Source organism: Euprymna scolopes, chromosome 25, assembly GCF_053919585.1.
Source record: "Euprymna scolopes isolate OS-2025 chromosome 25, ASM5391958v1, whole genome shotgun sequence".
Lineage (NCBI taxonomy): Eukaryota > Metazoa > Mollusca > Cephalopoda > Sepiida > Sepiolidae > Euprymna > Euprymna scolopes.
The window spans coordinates 31,589,963-31,606,369 of NC_136506.1; the positions used below are offsets into that span (position 1 = coordinate 31,589,963).

Here is a 16,407-nt window from a genome sequence, read left to right on the forward strand (position 1 = left end):
CCCCAATCATACTATGATTATGGTAATTTATATTTTGAATATTGCTATTGATTCTTTAGAAAATGTAGGTTTTTTTTTTTGTTTTTCTCTCATGGGATATTTTCTCTTAATAGGTGATAGATTTTCAAGAATTTGAAGAACTCTTTCGCCTAGGCCCTGCGGGCCCTTTCAGCCGGGATCCTGCTGAGGGGACTCCTAAATTGCTCAAGAAACTGAAGAAACCTGAAAATATTAGTCTTCTTGAACCCAATAGACTACGGAATGTTGGTAAGACATTTGTGTTATTTACAAAAAAAAAAAAAAAAGAACTTTTCTCTATGTATGATTTACAGATTTACAGATGGCAAGAAGAGTGCACACAAAACATACTGTATGAACATCAGCCTAGAATCAAAAATAAAACAAAAAGGGGATTACATGATAATGAAAATGTTGATAGTTATTGTTATATTGATCTTACTTGTGATAAATTTAAGTATGTGTAGCTATATAATTTCATTTATATCTGTTCTATGGCTTTCAAGAAATCTTATTGTTTTATTTGGAAAGTTACAAGTTTTTATTTTTCTATTTTTTTTAAAAACCAAGCACCCGTCCATCATAGAAATCATACAAGAATACAATCAAATAGTTCAGGAGGGCAAAGCAATTGTAATGGCCTGGATGCCAGGCCATATTGGCATCTCAGGAAACAAAGGGGCCGATAAACTGGCTAGAGAAACCACAAAACACCAAACCATTAAAAAATTAAAATTGCACAAACAGACCTAAAAAGAAAAATTAACGAACATATAGAAAATAGGTAGCAAGAAGAGTGGAATAGATGCACACAGAACAAACTATACGAATAAAAAAACAAAAAGCTTGAAGGGAAGAAGGGAGGAGATTGCACTGAACCAAATAAGAATTGGACCCACAAAACTAACCTAATCTTACTTAATCAAAGCAGAGGAAACTCCATACAGCACACTCTGCAACCAACAAATAATCATAAAACATCTACTGACGGAGTGTAGAGGATATAAACACATCCAGAAGAAATATTTCGGAACAGAAAGTATTAGAAAAGTATTCCAGGAAGTGGAGCCTCAGCAGATTTTAAAATATCTAAAAGAAACAAATTTATTTAAACTATTGTAAAATAATCTAGTAAGATTCTATTCTAGAAAAACAAACTTTTCGGAAAATTTAAAGCATCTTGCTTCTGAAAATAAACTTTCTAAGACATTCAACACTTCTTATGTCAATAAACCTTTTCTTGGCATTAAATGACCCCTAGAGATTGAAATGCTGTTAAGAAAACACACTCACTCACTCTACATATGACATAAAACTTATTTTTACTTTTACTTTTTTCATTGTTGAATTGTTTTTTTGTAGAATTTCAATTAATTTTCATGTTTTTATTAATGAAATTTACAACATCTTGCTTGCTGTTTCTTAAAACCCTGTTATATTTGCATGTTTTTATTTGTTATTAAATTAAAAATGTAATTCGTATGAATTGGCAAAATATAATTTTTTGATTTGCATGATTCTGTTATTGACATGGATTTCAGAAATCAGTTACCCACAGAAGAGATTACGTGAAGGTTGTCAACATTTTCGTTCATTTGCCTAACATCAAACAATTTCCATAAACTGTTTCTTTCCAAGAGTTTCCTATTTGTGGAAAGCATTGCCACAAGATTGTCTCTGAGGATTATAACATAGTCATGAAGTCTAAACTGTCCTCTTAAGTCATTGAATTTTTCAATCTTCTCATAATATTCATTAAACTGGCAATCATTTTAGCCCATTAATTCTAAAGTGTTTTTTTTTTTGTCTTAAGTCATTAAAAAAAATAATCATAGAAAAATACTATGGGACTGACAGATTGCATTATTAATCTGTACTATATCCCTCTCTCCCCTACTTCTTCTATACTTTCTGTTGATAATTAACTTGTAAGTAATCTTGGTTGCATGATAGGAAATCATTCTTGAATTTCAGCTAAAGTAAATTCTAATGCAGTCTTTTTAGAAAAGATTACATTTTTTATGATTAACATATGTATGGTCCTTGGTTAAGAAATTTAGTTACGCATAAAAAAAAAATTTTTTTTTCATTCTAATGATTTTTTTCTGTCTATTTTAGCAATAACAAGAAGGAAGATTGAAATGTCAAACGATGAAATAGTTAAAGCTATTATCATGTACGTATGAATATTTAAAAATATTTTTTTGCAGATTGTGACTTTATTTGAACGTTTTTTTTTTGTTTTTTTTGTTTTTTTGTTGTTTTCTCTTTTGTTCAGATCCATTAAGAACATCTTGTGGGTGAGGGTTTCAGACAAACTAAACTATCCGATTATTTTATTTTTTTTAAATCAGCGATAAATGCTTGTTCAATAATATTTTATCAATCAGGACAGGTGTTTTGGAAAAGATAAATTTACTGTACATTTGCTAAAATGTTATTCAATATTTATCCCATTCTCATTGTCAATCAGAAATTGGAATTTTCTGCAAAATTTCATATTATCCCCAATTACTATTTGTTAAAAAAAAAAAAGTTTTTCATTTAAGGTTTTATGTAATTAAACTGTTTTAATTCTTCCACCCAATTTATTTTTGTAATTTCATCTTCAGAAAGAAGATATGACAATATTTTAGAAAATGTTACTTTTGAAAAGAATTCTTTGAATATTAGTCGAGATGTTTTTATTTATTTATCTATTTATTTTTAAGGTTGGACCTACAGAAACTTAACTTGGATATGGTTGATATCCTTTTAACAATCTTGCCAAATGATCCAGAAGTAAGTTACCTTTTTTGCATAATATTATAGGATATTAGGACACATCCCACTCCTCATAGATTTGCCTATAAGAAACAAAATCCTTATTTGGTACCAATCTAGTTGGTCCTGGATATGACCTTAAACTATATCCGATGGTGAGGCCTCAGCTTACGGGTTTTGGAGAGTGTGGAGCCACCCTTTAATTGCCATTGCTCCCAGGTCCACTCTGACCCGGAGTGGTAGTATCTGTTAGGGTCCCAACTATGGGTTAAATAGAAACTGACTTGAAAAAAAAAACCCAAAAAACAAATATATTCTATTAAAAAACTTTTCTTCAAAATCACTGAATTTGGCATTAAATAACCTGAAAAGGGTTGATATGCCGTAAAACAACCAACCAACCAATCTAGTTTGCTGTGTTAATAAAAATAGAATCTCAAGCAGGCAATCAATTGGTTTGATTAAAAAAAATGGTCGGTTTTACCAATATCAATGACAATAAAAATATGGGAGTGTGAAACATTCGTTGATCTTCATTCAATCCCAGACAATGTCAGATCTCCTTGCTAATAATCAACAGAGAATTTGCTCTATAATAATAAATATTAAATCTGCATGAATTAAAATATCATATTTTAGTGGATTTTACGACAGGGCAATGGCGGGAGGCCTGTTATTATGTTATATCAATTCAACTTTAGCTTCCGATTGAATACATTGTCTTTTCAAATATTAATTTTTTTGTTTTATTTCATAATGAACGATGGCAACAGCAGGCGTTAACATCAGTAGCAATATTATATCAAAAATAATTTTTTAATAGAAAATATCTTTTTACTGAAGAGGAAAATCAAGTTATGAAACAGATTATTACACTTATGGTCTTTCATAATAAAAATGGTTGGGTACTTCTTAAAAAAATAAAAAATTTACTCCAAATTTTTTTTGTTTTAATTTTAATCGTGCTACCTGCTTGATGAGCCATGTAAACTGAAGTCTAAAAATGTTTTTAAATTTGTCCATACTTAATTACACATTTCGTCCTATTATAGTATAACCTTTTTTTTTTTTTTTTTTTTTCAGTTCAAAGCTTATAAAGAGTACGAAAGAACGAAGTCCTCAGCTGGTGTATTGACAGATGAAGACAAATTTATGTTGCAAGTAAGTTGATTGTGCAATTTTAAAAATAAATTTTATATTCTTATTGATTATATAGTCATATTTCTGTTTGTATGTCTGACTAAAACTCACGAGTTATCAATGATAAACTGTAAAGCAAAGCTCAAAGAGTTTTCTTCCTCATCCATAGAAACTTCATCACTCTGCCAATCTTTGTATTTCTCCTTTCATACACGTCCCTTCTTTCCCTTTAGCTGTACTCAATGCGATGATGCCTCCGTTCAGTCTCGAAAGACAAAGGATATCCCAGTAGGGGCAGCTGCACATGTAATTCTGAAGCAAGGGTTGCGCAATCCTCAACCACACCTCTCCTGAATTGGCACGGTTTGAGTTCAGTGGAAAGAAGTTCAGGATGACTGAAAACAATGCCGAGATAAGCAGAGACCATATACAGCACCTGGAAGTCCCAAGTGGTCACCCATTTAGTACTGATTAGGTTCAACGTTGCTTAACTTCAGTGTGTCAACATGATTATGCCGGCCGTATATATAGTGAATCGTTTGGACTATGCAGTTTAGATTTGCTGTGCGTACCTGAAGGAGATTCTTCAGCTCAAACCCGTACAAAATCCAAACATACAATACCATGAATGGAAAAAAAATCAATGTTGATGATTGTTTTACTCTGATGCCATACAGAGTTCATTATTATCATTAACAGAATTTCAATATCAACCATTTTGTTTGAACACATAAGTCTGGTTACTCTGTTCATATTGTTGCTCCATAGAACGGACTTACCCAGGATTTAAAGAATTGCCTTAGACGATTATTTTGTGGATGTATATAACTTCACTACAATTATTTTTCTTTTATGTGACAGTGAAAATTTTTCTGCCTTTTTTTTTTGTCAAACGTTTTGATTTCATTTAGCAGTACACATGACAGTTAAAATTGCTTTAAATATCTCAATAATGACATACATCGAATAAGCTTGATCTAAGAAAGAATCTTTATAATTTTTTTAAATCTGACAAAAAGAAAGTTATGACTATTTTTGTGTCTCACACATTTAGATATTTTCCTGTCACATTTTTTACATTATTTTTAATGAAAATGTTACATTTTTGTTAAAACACAAGATTAAGCAGTGAAATTTGCCATATGAGTGTTTTTTTTTTGTTTTTGTTCGATATGGCATTGAAAATCTCTAGAAATTAAGTTTCCAAGTAATCTGCAGTTTAATGCACAAATATGCTACAATATTTTTTAAAATGCCATGTATATCCATTAAAAGAAAGAGTTAAAGAAAGTTGAATTGTAAGGCATTTTATGCACAAGAAACTAAAATCAAATACTTAAAGCATTTAAAAATGAATGTATTTTAAGATTCCTTTGGTATGTTTGTAGATTTGCTGAACCCCTTCCCCAAATTATGAGATTCTACATTATTAACTCTAAGTCTATGGACATGATGAGAAACGGATAACCTATACATACAACTGCTACTATGAGAGATATTAAACGCAGCTGTACATTTAATGCTATTGCACGTAGTGTGTTCTACTTATAAAATGTGCTGGTCTTAATTGCTTACATTTGAAATATTCGCTTGTTAAAATACTTTTAGTTTTATTTGAAAGATTTCAATAATTGTATTTTTATTTTTGTATTTGAACTCAACAAAATAATAAAAATGACCCCCCCCCCAATTTTTTTTTTCTTTCAGCTGTGCAAAGTGGAGCGTCTATCTCAAAAGCTACAAATAATGAGTTTTGTGGGAAATTATTATGATAACATTCATCACCTACAACCTGTAAGTATATTAGCTTATCTATAAATATTGTCATTGCTGATTGTCTTACACAAATTAATGTTTTTTTGACAGATTCGTGATCTTTAGCCATGGTATAATTTAAGATGTGTGCAAGATGGGATACAGTAATTAATTATATTATGAAAAGAGACATAGAATAGTTTTGATAAAAAAAAAAAAAAAAATTCATTAGGGTAGACAATTTTATATAAAATGTGTGTGTGTGTATATATATATATATATATATATATATATATACATATATATATATAAAAATGTAAAGTTGGTTTGTTCTAAACAAATAAAACCCTATTTCTAAGTTACCAGTTTATTTGAAATTTTCAGGCAACCCATCTTTAGAGTCGAGGTATGTTTTTATGTTATTGAAATAAATTTACCTCGCGATTTATTAAAATTAAAATATTAAATAAAATAAATATATGTTTTTTACTGCGAATCTGTTCTGTTGATAAAACTGAACTTCCGGTTTGATTCATTTCACAGCCACGAATTGACGAAAGATTTCATTTTCTGTTAACTCGATAAGTAAAAAAAAAAAAAAAAAACTTACTCGTGCAGAGAGTGATCCGTGCTGAAATAATAATGTTATTATTTAAAAAGCCATTCTTAACATGGGGAAGGGAGGGTGTTTTGTACCTATTCTGTACTTTAATCTTACAATTGAATAAAAACATATCATAAAACTTTAAACGTGGAAAACGATTTTAAAAAAATAGCGCGGATCACTCTCTGCATTAGCACACACACACACACACACACACACACACACACACACACACACACACACACACACACAAATAATAATAATCTCATATTTTAAAACTTTAAATTCATTTATGTACTTATGTTTTTTAAATTTTATTTAAAATTTTACGTTTTAATTGTTTAGTTTATTTTCACGGCATTGTTTACATAAAAAAGTTTGTTTTAACTTTTTTAAACTGTTTCATTTTTACGACATGCCTCAACGTATTATAAACACCCTAACCCCCCCATGTTAAAAAAAAACAAAAAAAAACGCCCTTCCATAAACCTCGAAAGCCATTCTTAACATGTGGAAGTTAGGGTGTTTATAATATGCTGGGGCGAGTCGTAAAATTAACGAAGTTGCTATCTATTATTTATTGCAAAAATTGCTTGAATTTATTTATTTGACCAAAAAATTAAATTTTGGTACTCCTTGGGCGTTGAATTCCATGGCGACCAGTAGAAAAAAATAATAGTCGCTCCCTTAGTAACACCCCGCGCGTAACATATTTTATTTACTGCCGTTGCCGTAACTAAACGATTATCTGTCACATTTACAAACATTTATTTATTTATTTATTTTGAAAAAAGTTTTACTTTTTATGAATATTAAAAGAAAAATGGGTACTCATGCAGAGAGTGATCCATGCTGAAATAATAACGTTATTATTTAAAAAGCCATTCTTAACGTGTTTTGTACCTATTCTGTACTTTAACCTTGCAATTGATTAAAAAAAAAAAAACACGATTTAAAAAATAGCGCAGATCACTCTCTGCATTAGCACCGAAAAATGTTACTAAACATTTATTAATAATTTCTCACTTTTTACAAACATTTGATTTTAAATTTCTTTTTAAATGACGACTTTTATCGACTTTTTTTTTAAAATATCCCCCCCCCCCCCCAATGGTGTTTATTCCGAAATCCGTTGTTAACATGGAGAGGTTGGGGGTGTTTATTCTGAAAGCCGTTCTTAACATTTGTGGAGGTGGATCTAATGTAAAAAAAAAAAAAAATAAATTTAAAAAAAAACTAAATCCTTTACTAATAACTTCTCACTTTTACAAATATTTTTTAATTTACATGCGCAGATGAACAAATTGTTGAATAGTGCGAAAACAAAACATTTAGGTCCACCTCCACAATTTTCTTTTTTAAATGACTTTTATTGATAAATAAATTTACTTCTCCGCAACTTTTATTGATAAATAAATCTACTTCTCTGCCACAGGCACTGAACCCCTCCTTTTTTTTTTTTAATAGTATTTTCGGGTGGGTATGCTGACAACAAATATCAGTTAAATTTTGCAATTAGCCCCCCCCCCCCCTCCAAAAGTGGTGTTTATTCCGGAAGCTGTTAATATGAGGAGGTTGGGGAGGGGGGTGATTATAAGGTGGACCTAATCTAAAAAAAAAAAACAAGTTGTTTATGCGCACATAAGCAACTATTTTTTTTATTAACTTTTTTTTTTTAATTTTTAATTTAAAAATTAAATTTCAATGAATAGAATAATAAATCATTTATCATTAATATGTGTTTTTGGTTTTGTGTTGAATGAAACTTTTTTTTTCATTACAACAATAATGAACCAATTTAAATCTTCCGGCATGCGTTTAAGGGTTACGAAATTATCAATAAATCGTTTAGTTACTAAGCCAACGTCAGTAAATAAAAAAAATGTTACATGCGCATGCATTAGCCTTGACTGGGAGGGGGGGGGGCTAAGGGAGCGACCATTAAATAATTATGCTGGTTGCCATGGACTCAACGCCTAAGGAGTACATAAAGTGGCACTTATGCACTTATGTTACCATGCTATTTTTTAAAATAGTATTTTCCTGTTAAATTCAAATTTTACAATATGTTTTTCTTTTATTAATTTGTTAAGTGAAAGTACAGATAACCCGGTCGGTTTCTAATGCGAGGAAAATCTAGCCCCCCCCAAAAAAGGGGTACTCTGGATAATAACAAAACATTAAAATTGCCTCAGTCTCGAAAGATTTCTTCTCTACTGAACGAGGAAAAAAACGGTGAAGTGTAGTTCACCTTCTGTTTCTCTCCCCCTCTCTCAATATCTCTCTCTATCCATCTCTTCCTTTCCCTCTCTCAATCTCTTTCTCTCTATATCACCCTCTCCATCTCTCTTTGAGCCCCTTTCTCTCTCTAACTCCCTCTATCTCTCTCCTTTCCTCTGTTTCATCCCTCTCTGTTTCTAACACTCCACCTCTCTCTGTTTATCTATCAATCCCTTTATCTCTCTATCTCCTTCTCTTTCTCTATTTTCCTCTCACTGTCTCTTTTCTATCTATATATCTTCCTCTCTATCTGTCCATCTCTAATCCCTCATCCTATTTTAGTCTCCTAAATTAATTACAGTGAATAAGGCATTGTCAAAACATGGATAAATCCTATTTTAGTCACCTAATTTACTGACTGTGAGAATAGAAGTTATTTGGAAATTACTGCTACCTTGAACAGCACCAGAAGTAACTTGTAAAACCTTTCTAATTAAATTGATTTTGGCAGCCATTTGGTAACAAAATGACATAGCCTTAGCCCTTGCTGCATGAGGAATACCTGCGACCTTGCTGCCAAGTAGAAGAATTATTTATTCTACTTTAAAACATTCAACTTTTTAAAAATCTTATCTTCGACATCTCCAAAACATCCAATATGGGGAAAAATATTGCAGAAATGCAAACTTATTGTTTAGGATGAATGCACAATGGTACGCAAAAAATCACTTGAGGCTCTTGGTCGATCCTTGCAAGATTTGCGTGGCAATGTCAGACCATTTGGGAATGCAGTAATATTGCTTGCAGGAGATTTCAGACAAATGTTACCTGTTATTCTTCAATCAACACCAGCAGATGAAATAAATGCTTGCCTCAAATACTCTACATTTTTGTTCCATGTGAAGACATTAAACTTAACTCAAAATATGCATGTACAGTTGCAGACTGTTCGATCTGCACAAAAACTTTTGCATCACTTGTGGGAAATTGGGTACGAAAAAGTGCCAGCTGATCAGAGTTAAGGGCAAAATTCTTTGACTTTTAACTTCTGTAATTTCTGTAATTTTATTTCATCAAAAGAATAGTTAGTTTAAAAGGTTTTTGCAGATATTCAAAATATAAGAATTCCATTTGACTGAGTGAATGAGCTATTCTTGCAGTTCAATACAAAGATGCCCATGAACTTAACGCTATAATTAAATGTAAAATTCCAAGTGAGGTAGTCAAATACAAATCCATCGACACTGTTGTGAAAGCAGATAAAGTGGTTAATTATCCAACAGTTATATTTGCCAGGGATGCCACCGCATGTATTGTAACTGAAATTTGGTGTACTAATTATCATGTTGTGAAATATAAACCAATCCAAGCTTTGCAATGGCACATAGCTTGCAGTAAAAAAAAAAAAATAACAAACAATATCATAGAAACAGCAATCTTAACAGGACCTTTCACAGATGAATATATCTTCATTCCATGCATTCCTATGATTCCACCGGATACATCATTACACTTTAGCAAATTGCACTTTCCAATTTTATTGTCATTTGCAATAACCATCAACAAAGCACAGGGAACAATCCTTACAATTGTGGGCCTTACAGTTACACACTGACTGTTTTTTCACATGGACAATTTATGTTACATATTCAAGAGTCACCAAACCGGAAAATCTCTATATCAGCTAAGAAAATGGAACAACAAAAACTGTACCCATGCAAAATGAAAATTTAAACCTATAAGAAACATGCTTTTTCTCATTTTGGAACTTTTTTCCATTGCGCCAATTTGAGCCACAGCAACGCATGGCAGGGTACAGCTAGTATATATATATATATTAGTGTAGGGACGATGAATTGGAAAAATCAGAACATTTGGGAGGTATCAGAAAAGTTTGTGCATATTTTCTGATACCAAAACGGTTCTTTTGTCTTTTTTTTTATTTCAATATGTTTACTGGTAACAATTATAAAATAATAGATATTTATTGGTTTTTAATTATTAGTAAAACTAAGATGATTCCCCACAAGTGTATTTTATTAATTTAGGAAAATATCTCCACATTTAGCATGCGTTTTTATGGTAATTGGGGAAGGAAAATAACAACTCTATAGTTAAATATTTAGAGATTTATTCGGAATCAGTAATTGGAATGGTCCCATCACTATATATATATATATATATATATATATATATATATATATATATATATATACTGCAAGAATTATTTAACTGAGTTAAACAGTAGTGACTTGGTTTTAGAAATTATGTTCAGATTTCAACACTCGCTAGACACTTTGGGTATTTGATAATTCTTTTACAAGAATGACTTAGTTAATGACACAGACTGACAACCTGGGTATGCCAAGTTTGAATTCAGTCTCTTCCATAGAATCACTTTCAACAAGCTCATACCTGGCCTTGTGTCTAACTTTTTGACAAATATGTATTTTTTTTTGTTTTTTTGTGGTGATGTATCCATATTGATAAGATGTAGTCATGTATTTTTTTATGCACTGTTTATGCTGCTGTAAAAATTCAGAACATAACCTCAAGACTCTCTATCACGATTTTTTTTTATTAACTGTGTATAATGTTCTTTGTAATTTTTGATGCGTGTTAAGTTATAGTTGACAAATCGATGTTTTAAATATATCATTTTAAATAAAAAACAATACTACATACTTAATTGTCATGTCGAAAATAGTAATATATCCAAAAATTAGGGAAATTTGAGTAGAACAACTGCTTTTGTGTTTTTAAAAAAAAAAAAAAGAAAAGTCTATTGCTATGGATAACAAATATTGGGGCCATGACACAAATGATCTAAAATATTCTTTTCAGAGTTATGTCCCCTGTGTTTAGACTCCTACAGCCTACTTTATAACATCTAAAAAAAAAAAAAAAAATGCAATTTTACCCAATTTTCCTTAAAAATTACTTTTAACTAGAAATAATTTTCTAATCAATGGTTTTTCATAATTTTTGGATATATTACTATTTCCGGCATGACAATTAAGTATGTAATGTTGTTTTTGGTTAAAACAACATATTTTAAATTGATCTGTCGACTGTATCTTAACAAGCACCTAGATTTTTTTTTGAGGGGGGGATCATCTGAATTGATTCAGGTTTTCCAAATTCTATTTTATGACTGCTGTTGCTATTTCTTTTTTATAGCCAGAGTTAATGCCATTTTTGCATTCACGGTTGCTACTTTTTTTGCCGTTTAGGCAAGATTGCTTCAACTGCTTCAATGGTTCTATGGATAGTTTAAAACTTTAGGTCCTGGATATGACCTTAAACTATATCCAGTGGTAAGGTCCCAGCTTGCGGGCTTTAGAGAGTGTGGAGCAACCCTTTAATTGCCATTGCTCCCAAGTCCATTCTGACCCAGAGTGGTAGTACCTGTTAGGGTCCCAACTATGGGTTAAATAGAAATCGACTTGAAAAAAACATTCTATTAAAAAAAATTTTCTTCAAAATCTTTGGATTCGGCATTAAATAACCTGAAAAGGGTTGATATGCCGTAAAACAAAAACAACCAAACTTAAAACTTTAGCAAAAGAGGAAGATGAAAGAGATGAGAAAGTTTGTGTAATAAAACTGCAAATTGATCAATGAAATGGGAATATCTTAGCCCCCCCCCCCAAAAAAAAAAAAAAAAAAAACTAGTTATTTACATCCAGACAAAATAAACCACATGTAATAATCATTAAAAAATATAAATGTGAAAAAATTTAAAATTTAGCAAATGTAACTTCTGTCATTTTTATAAAACAAGTACTCTAAGATATTTAACTTGATTAAAATTATAAAAATAAAATTCAAGTTGATATTAAATAAATTGCTTAAAATTATAAAACTATTTCATCTCTGATTTAGAAGAAAAAATGTATGTTTGATGATCATTTAAAGTTGTAATGAAATGTAATTTCTAAATATATTTTTATTTCAGCAATTAAATGCCCTGATTGCCGCTTCCATGTCAATCAGAAATTCTCAAAAAGTAAAGAAAATGCTTGAGGTAAGTCATTTTTTTTTTTCTAAATGTTTATTTTGTTGCGACTTAGAAATGCAGATTATTTTTGGTTCTTGTAATTATTCATCTTTTGTTTTTATTCAAATCTTCAATTATTCTTTATCATAATTCTTACCATTATTTTTCTATCTGTAATTCATGTAAAGTGTTTCTTCCTAATGAACATTTATGGCTATTTTTTGTTCAAATACAGTCAAATTATTGAATGAGAGAAGTTGGATAGAATTTAGGAGGTATTTTGTGTCTTTTTTTTTTTAAACTCATATTCACCTCTAACAAGGCATATCACCACTTTGACGTAAGGGGCTACTATTTGGGACCATGTTTAGGAAAGATTAACAAGATGTTGGTTTACATTGCATTTAAATTTCTGTGCAGTCAGGAAAGCAGGTATCAAGAAGAAAATTCCAAAGTCTACCTGTTCAAGGGAAAAAGCTATTAGAGTAAAAAGCCTTTTAGCATTTGGGGACCTCAACAGTGAAGAGGTGTGATTTTGCTACTAAACAGGTTTGTCAGGGGTATGTACGTCGATGAGGTAGAAGTGCAACAAGTTCATCAGAGCACATTCCATTAAAATACTTGTAAAACAGGCACAGGGATGCAACGTTGTGGTGATGGGACAGGGGTTGGAGCTTAGTTAACAGTCAGTTTGTTTATCATGTTTTTGTTATCGATAGCTTTCTTCTTACAGCATCAATATTTGATTCTGGTTCACAAGTTTTTCTAATAAATTGTTGCAACATGTTAAGAAAAACAAAACAATTTGATTTAATTCCTTCCAGAAAATACTTGAAGCAAGGCACAATTTTTCATTTTTTTTTTGGTGAAAAAAAAAAAACCCTTTTGAATCCTCTGTATTCAAATAGTTTCTGAATGAACTTATTTTCAACAAGTTATGAACCAGTTATAAATCGTAAATTAAAATGAAGATTTCCCCCGTCACACACACACACACACACACACACACACACACACACACACAAGCCAAGCAAAAAAAAAAAAATTTAATAAAATACAAAGTAGGAGTTTGATGGTTTCCTCAACTTACCTGGGCAATACTGGGACATTGGTCCTTCTAGTTTAAGATAAACTGCTTCTAAATGAACTTTAATTTTGACCAAGATTAGTTATATTTTATTATTTTATAAATTGTTCAGGTTTAGTTTTTTTTTATTTGCAGATAATTTTGGCATTTGGAAATTACATGAACAGTGCTAGGAGAGGACCAGCTTACGGTTTCAAGTTGCAGTCTCTTGATATGGTAAGTTAACATACGTTTGTTAAGACATAATGATAACCATAATTGACATGAGAAAGTTGTAAACAGATGATGTTCTGTTATGATTAATAATGGAGGAGGCTGATTGACTTAAATGAGACAATATTATTTTTCCTCTTGGACAAATTGGACAGTTAATAAGTGGAAAGTGGAATCCTGAGGTTTGCTGTTTTTTCATGCTAGTTAAGTTCACCTTTGTATTAATCTATAATATGATTCGTCTGAAAATGAGAATTCTAATTTTTCTTTGGCCCGTGATACATAAGATATATCCTAGATATATTGATATCTGAAACAAAAAAAAAAATGTCCATTTGTATAAAATATTGATGTTTCAGACTTTCATTGTTGCTAGCTGTCGACAAAAGAGGCAGAAACTTTAAACATGTACGAGTTATTTTTGTTTATGAATAATTAAAAATCTATCTGTTATATCCTCAGTCAGAGGAGGAGAAAATTCATTTTAAACTGGAGGATTTTTATTTTTGTCCATTTACAGTAGTTATCATTTTCAAGCATTAAAAAAAAATTGCTTTTCGTCTGACTTTGTCCTCATGAGGAGGCAACTAAATAGATTAGGATGTCTATAAACAAATTATGGCTTGATTCTTTATTTAAAAAAAAAAAAATGAACTACTAGTTTCCTCCATGAGATGAAGTACATGAGCAGATAATAAAATCATTAATGGTCAAATGTGCATCTACTTTGCTTAATATTCATGTCATTAAATTGAGGCTAGGGTTGAAGTCTGGAATAAGAGAATGCGACTTTTTTTTTTTTTTTTACACATATCTAAACATCTGGTGTTCATGTGGGTCTATTAAGTGGATTTCTTTTTTTGTATTTTTTTTTGTTTTCTTGTTTTTGTTTTGTTTTCTTTTGTTTATTTTACATATATCTAAACATCTAGTGTTCATGTGTGTCTGATAAGTGTTTTTTTTTTGGGGGGGGGGAGTTTACACATATCTAAACAAAAAGTTCTCTGTAGTAATAAAAAACAAGGGGAGAGAAGGAGGGAAAAAACTTAATTTATGATGTCAGTGAAGAATTCTAGTCAAGGAAGATAACTTATAAATACTGCAACAATTTTAGGTACAGCTACAGTGCTACACTATAATAGCAAAATTTGAAAAACAAAATAAATATTGATTAAAAACAAAACTGGTATCTACTGTCTTTTTATGTCAATTTCAACTAAAAGCAATAATATCTACTTAATTGGTATATCAGAAGCATTATTTAAAAAAAAACACGAGTTTTCGATCTTTATCTTAAAAATCCCTCACCATATTGTTTTGAGAACGCATGATATAGTAACAAGGGAAGTAACTCAATTATGCTAAAAGCAAAAAAAGTATTTATGATTGCTAATGCATAAATTATTTTTAAAAATTGGTTTTAATTACATGCTATTTACCCCCCCCCCCTCCCTCCCTGGAACTCTTCTTTTTTTAACCAAACATTTTTTATTGCTAATTTTCGTTAAAAAAATGCTTTCTTTAATAATTTTGATTGTTTTTTTTATAATTTTTGGATATATTCATTATTGTAACCTGGCAATTAAGAATCATTGGTTTGCCTTGAAATTCAATATTAAAAATTTCGAATTTTGCTATTATAGTGTAGTTGCACCTAATTTTATTACAAGTCATCATTAGGGTTATGACAACAGAATATTCTTTTCATTGTTTTGACTCCAGAGTATATATCCGACACAGTTAATCAACTGAGAACCACATCGCTCTATATAAAAGCATATAAGATATTAACGGATACACACTCGAGAGTGAAAACAATGAAAAGAATATGCTGTTGTCCTATCCCTAGTCACCATATTCAGTTTTGTTTTGTGCATGTTTCACCCTTTTGTTTAAAAATTGTTTTATTTTACAAATTTTTTCTTTTTTTTCAGCTGCTGGATACAAAGTCAAGTGATAAAAAAATCAGTTTAATGCATTTCCTTGTACACACTGTACAAGAGAAATTTGGTGAGATCATTAATTTTGAGGCTGAACTGAGGTTTATTGAAAAAGCTGCTTTAGGTAAGATCATTTATTTGTTCTTTTAATCGTTTGACATTAAGAATGAGGCAGTTAGACCTCGATTACATGCAGTTAGGCTTCAGCTACATACAATAATACCTCTGGTATTCCAAATTAGACTTAAGTTATACAAAATGAGGAAGTATTAGGTAAATTTTTATGTTGTGTATCCATAATTTTGTGGTTATTAATAATTTTAAAATGTCAAATTGCAAACCTGTTATAGCATAATGTTTGCTGCATTTATTATCTAAGCATGTCATTCAAATTGTTTAAATTTCTTTTAAAAAAATATTTTCATTAATGATATTTAAATCTGTAATCTTAGATTTGAAATTTTTTTTTTTTTTTTCATTTGAAGAAAGGTTCATAAATTCAATCAGTCCAATATGCACATTTAACTTGAAGAGCCAATAAACAACACTTTCATCATTTTATTTAATTTTTTTTGGGGGGTGGGGGGTGGGGGGAAGGTTATTGTCCTCAACATTTCTATTTGTGTTTTACATTTTGTCTGATGTGACCATTGATCTTAATCAGGTA

The 16,407-nt window shown here is 30.5% G+C and overlaps 1 protein-coding gene across 12 annotated transcripts in view; it reads left to right on the forward strand.

Moving 5' to 3' along the window:
* Positions 1-16,407, forward strand: part of LOC145247315 (formin-like protein) — a 269,761-nt gene that overhangs the window by 224,158 nt on the left and 29,196 nt on the right. For all 12 annotated transcript variants that reach the window (XM_080108963.1, XM_080108959.1, XM_080108960.1 and 9 more), the window contains 8 exons: positions 114-267; positions 2,137-2,194; positions 2,730-2,799; positions 3,865-3,942; positions 5,629-5,715; positions 12,459-12,527; positions 13,723-13,803; positions 15,735-15,864. In XM_080108963.1, coding sequence (XP_079965089.1) covers positions 114-267; positions 2,137-2,194; positions 2,730-2,799; positions 3,865-3,942; positions 5,629-5,715; positions 12,459-12,527; positions 13,723-13,803; positions 15,735-15,864 — 727 coding nt within the window. The remainder of the gene's footprint in view (positions 1-113; positions 268-2,136; positions 2,195-2,729; positions 2,800-3,864; positions 3,943-5,628; positions 5,716-12,458; positions 12,528-13,722; positions 13,804-15,734; positions 15,865-16,407) is intronic.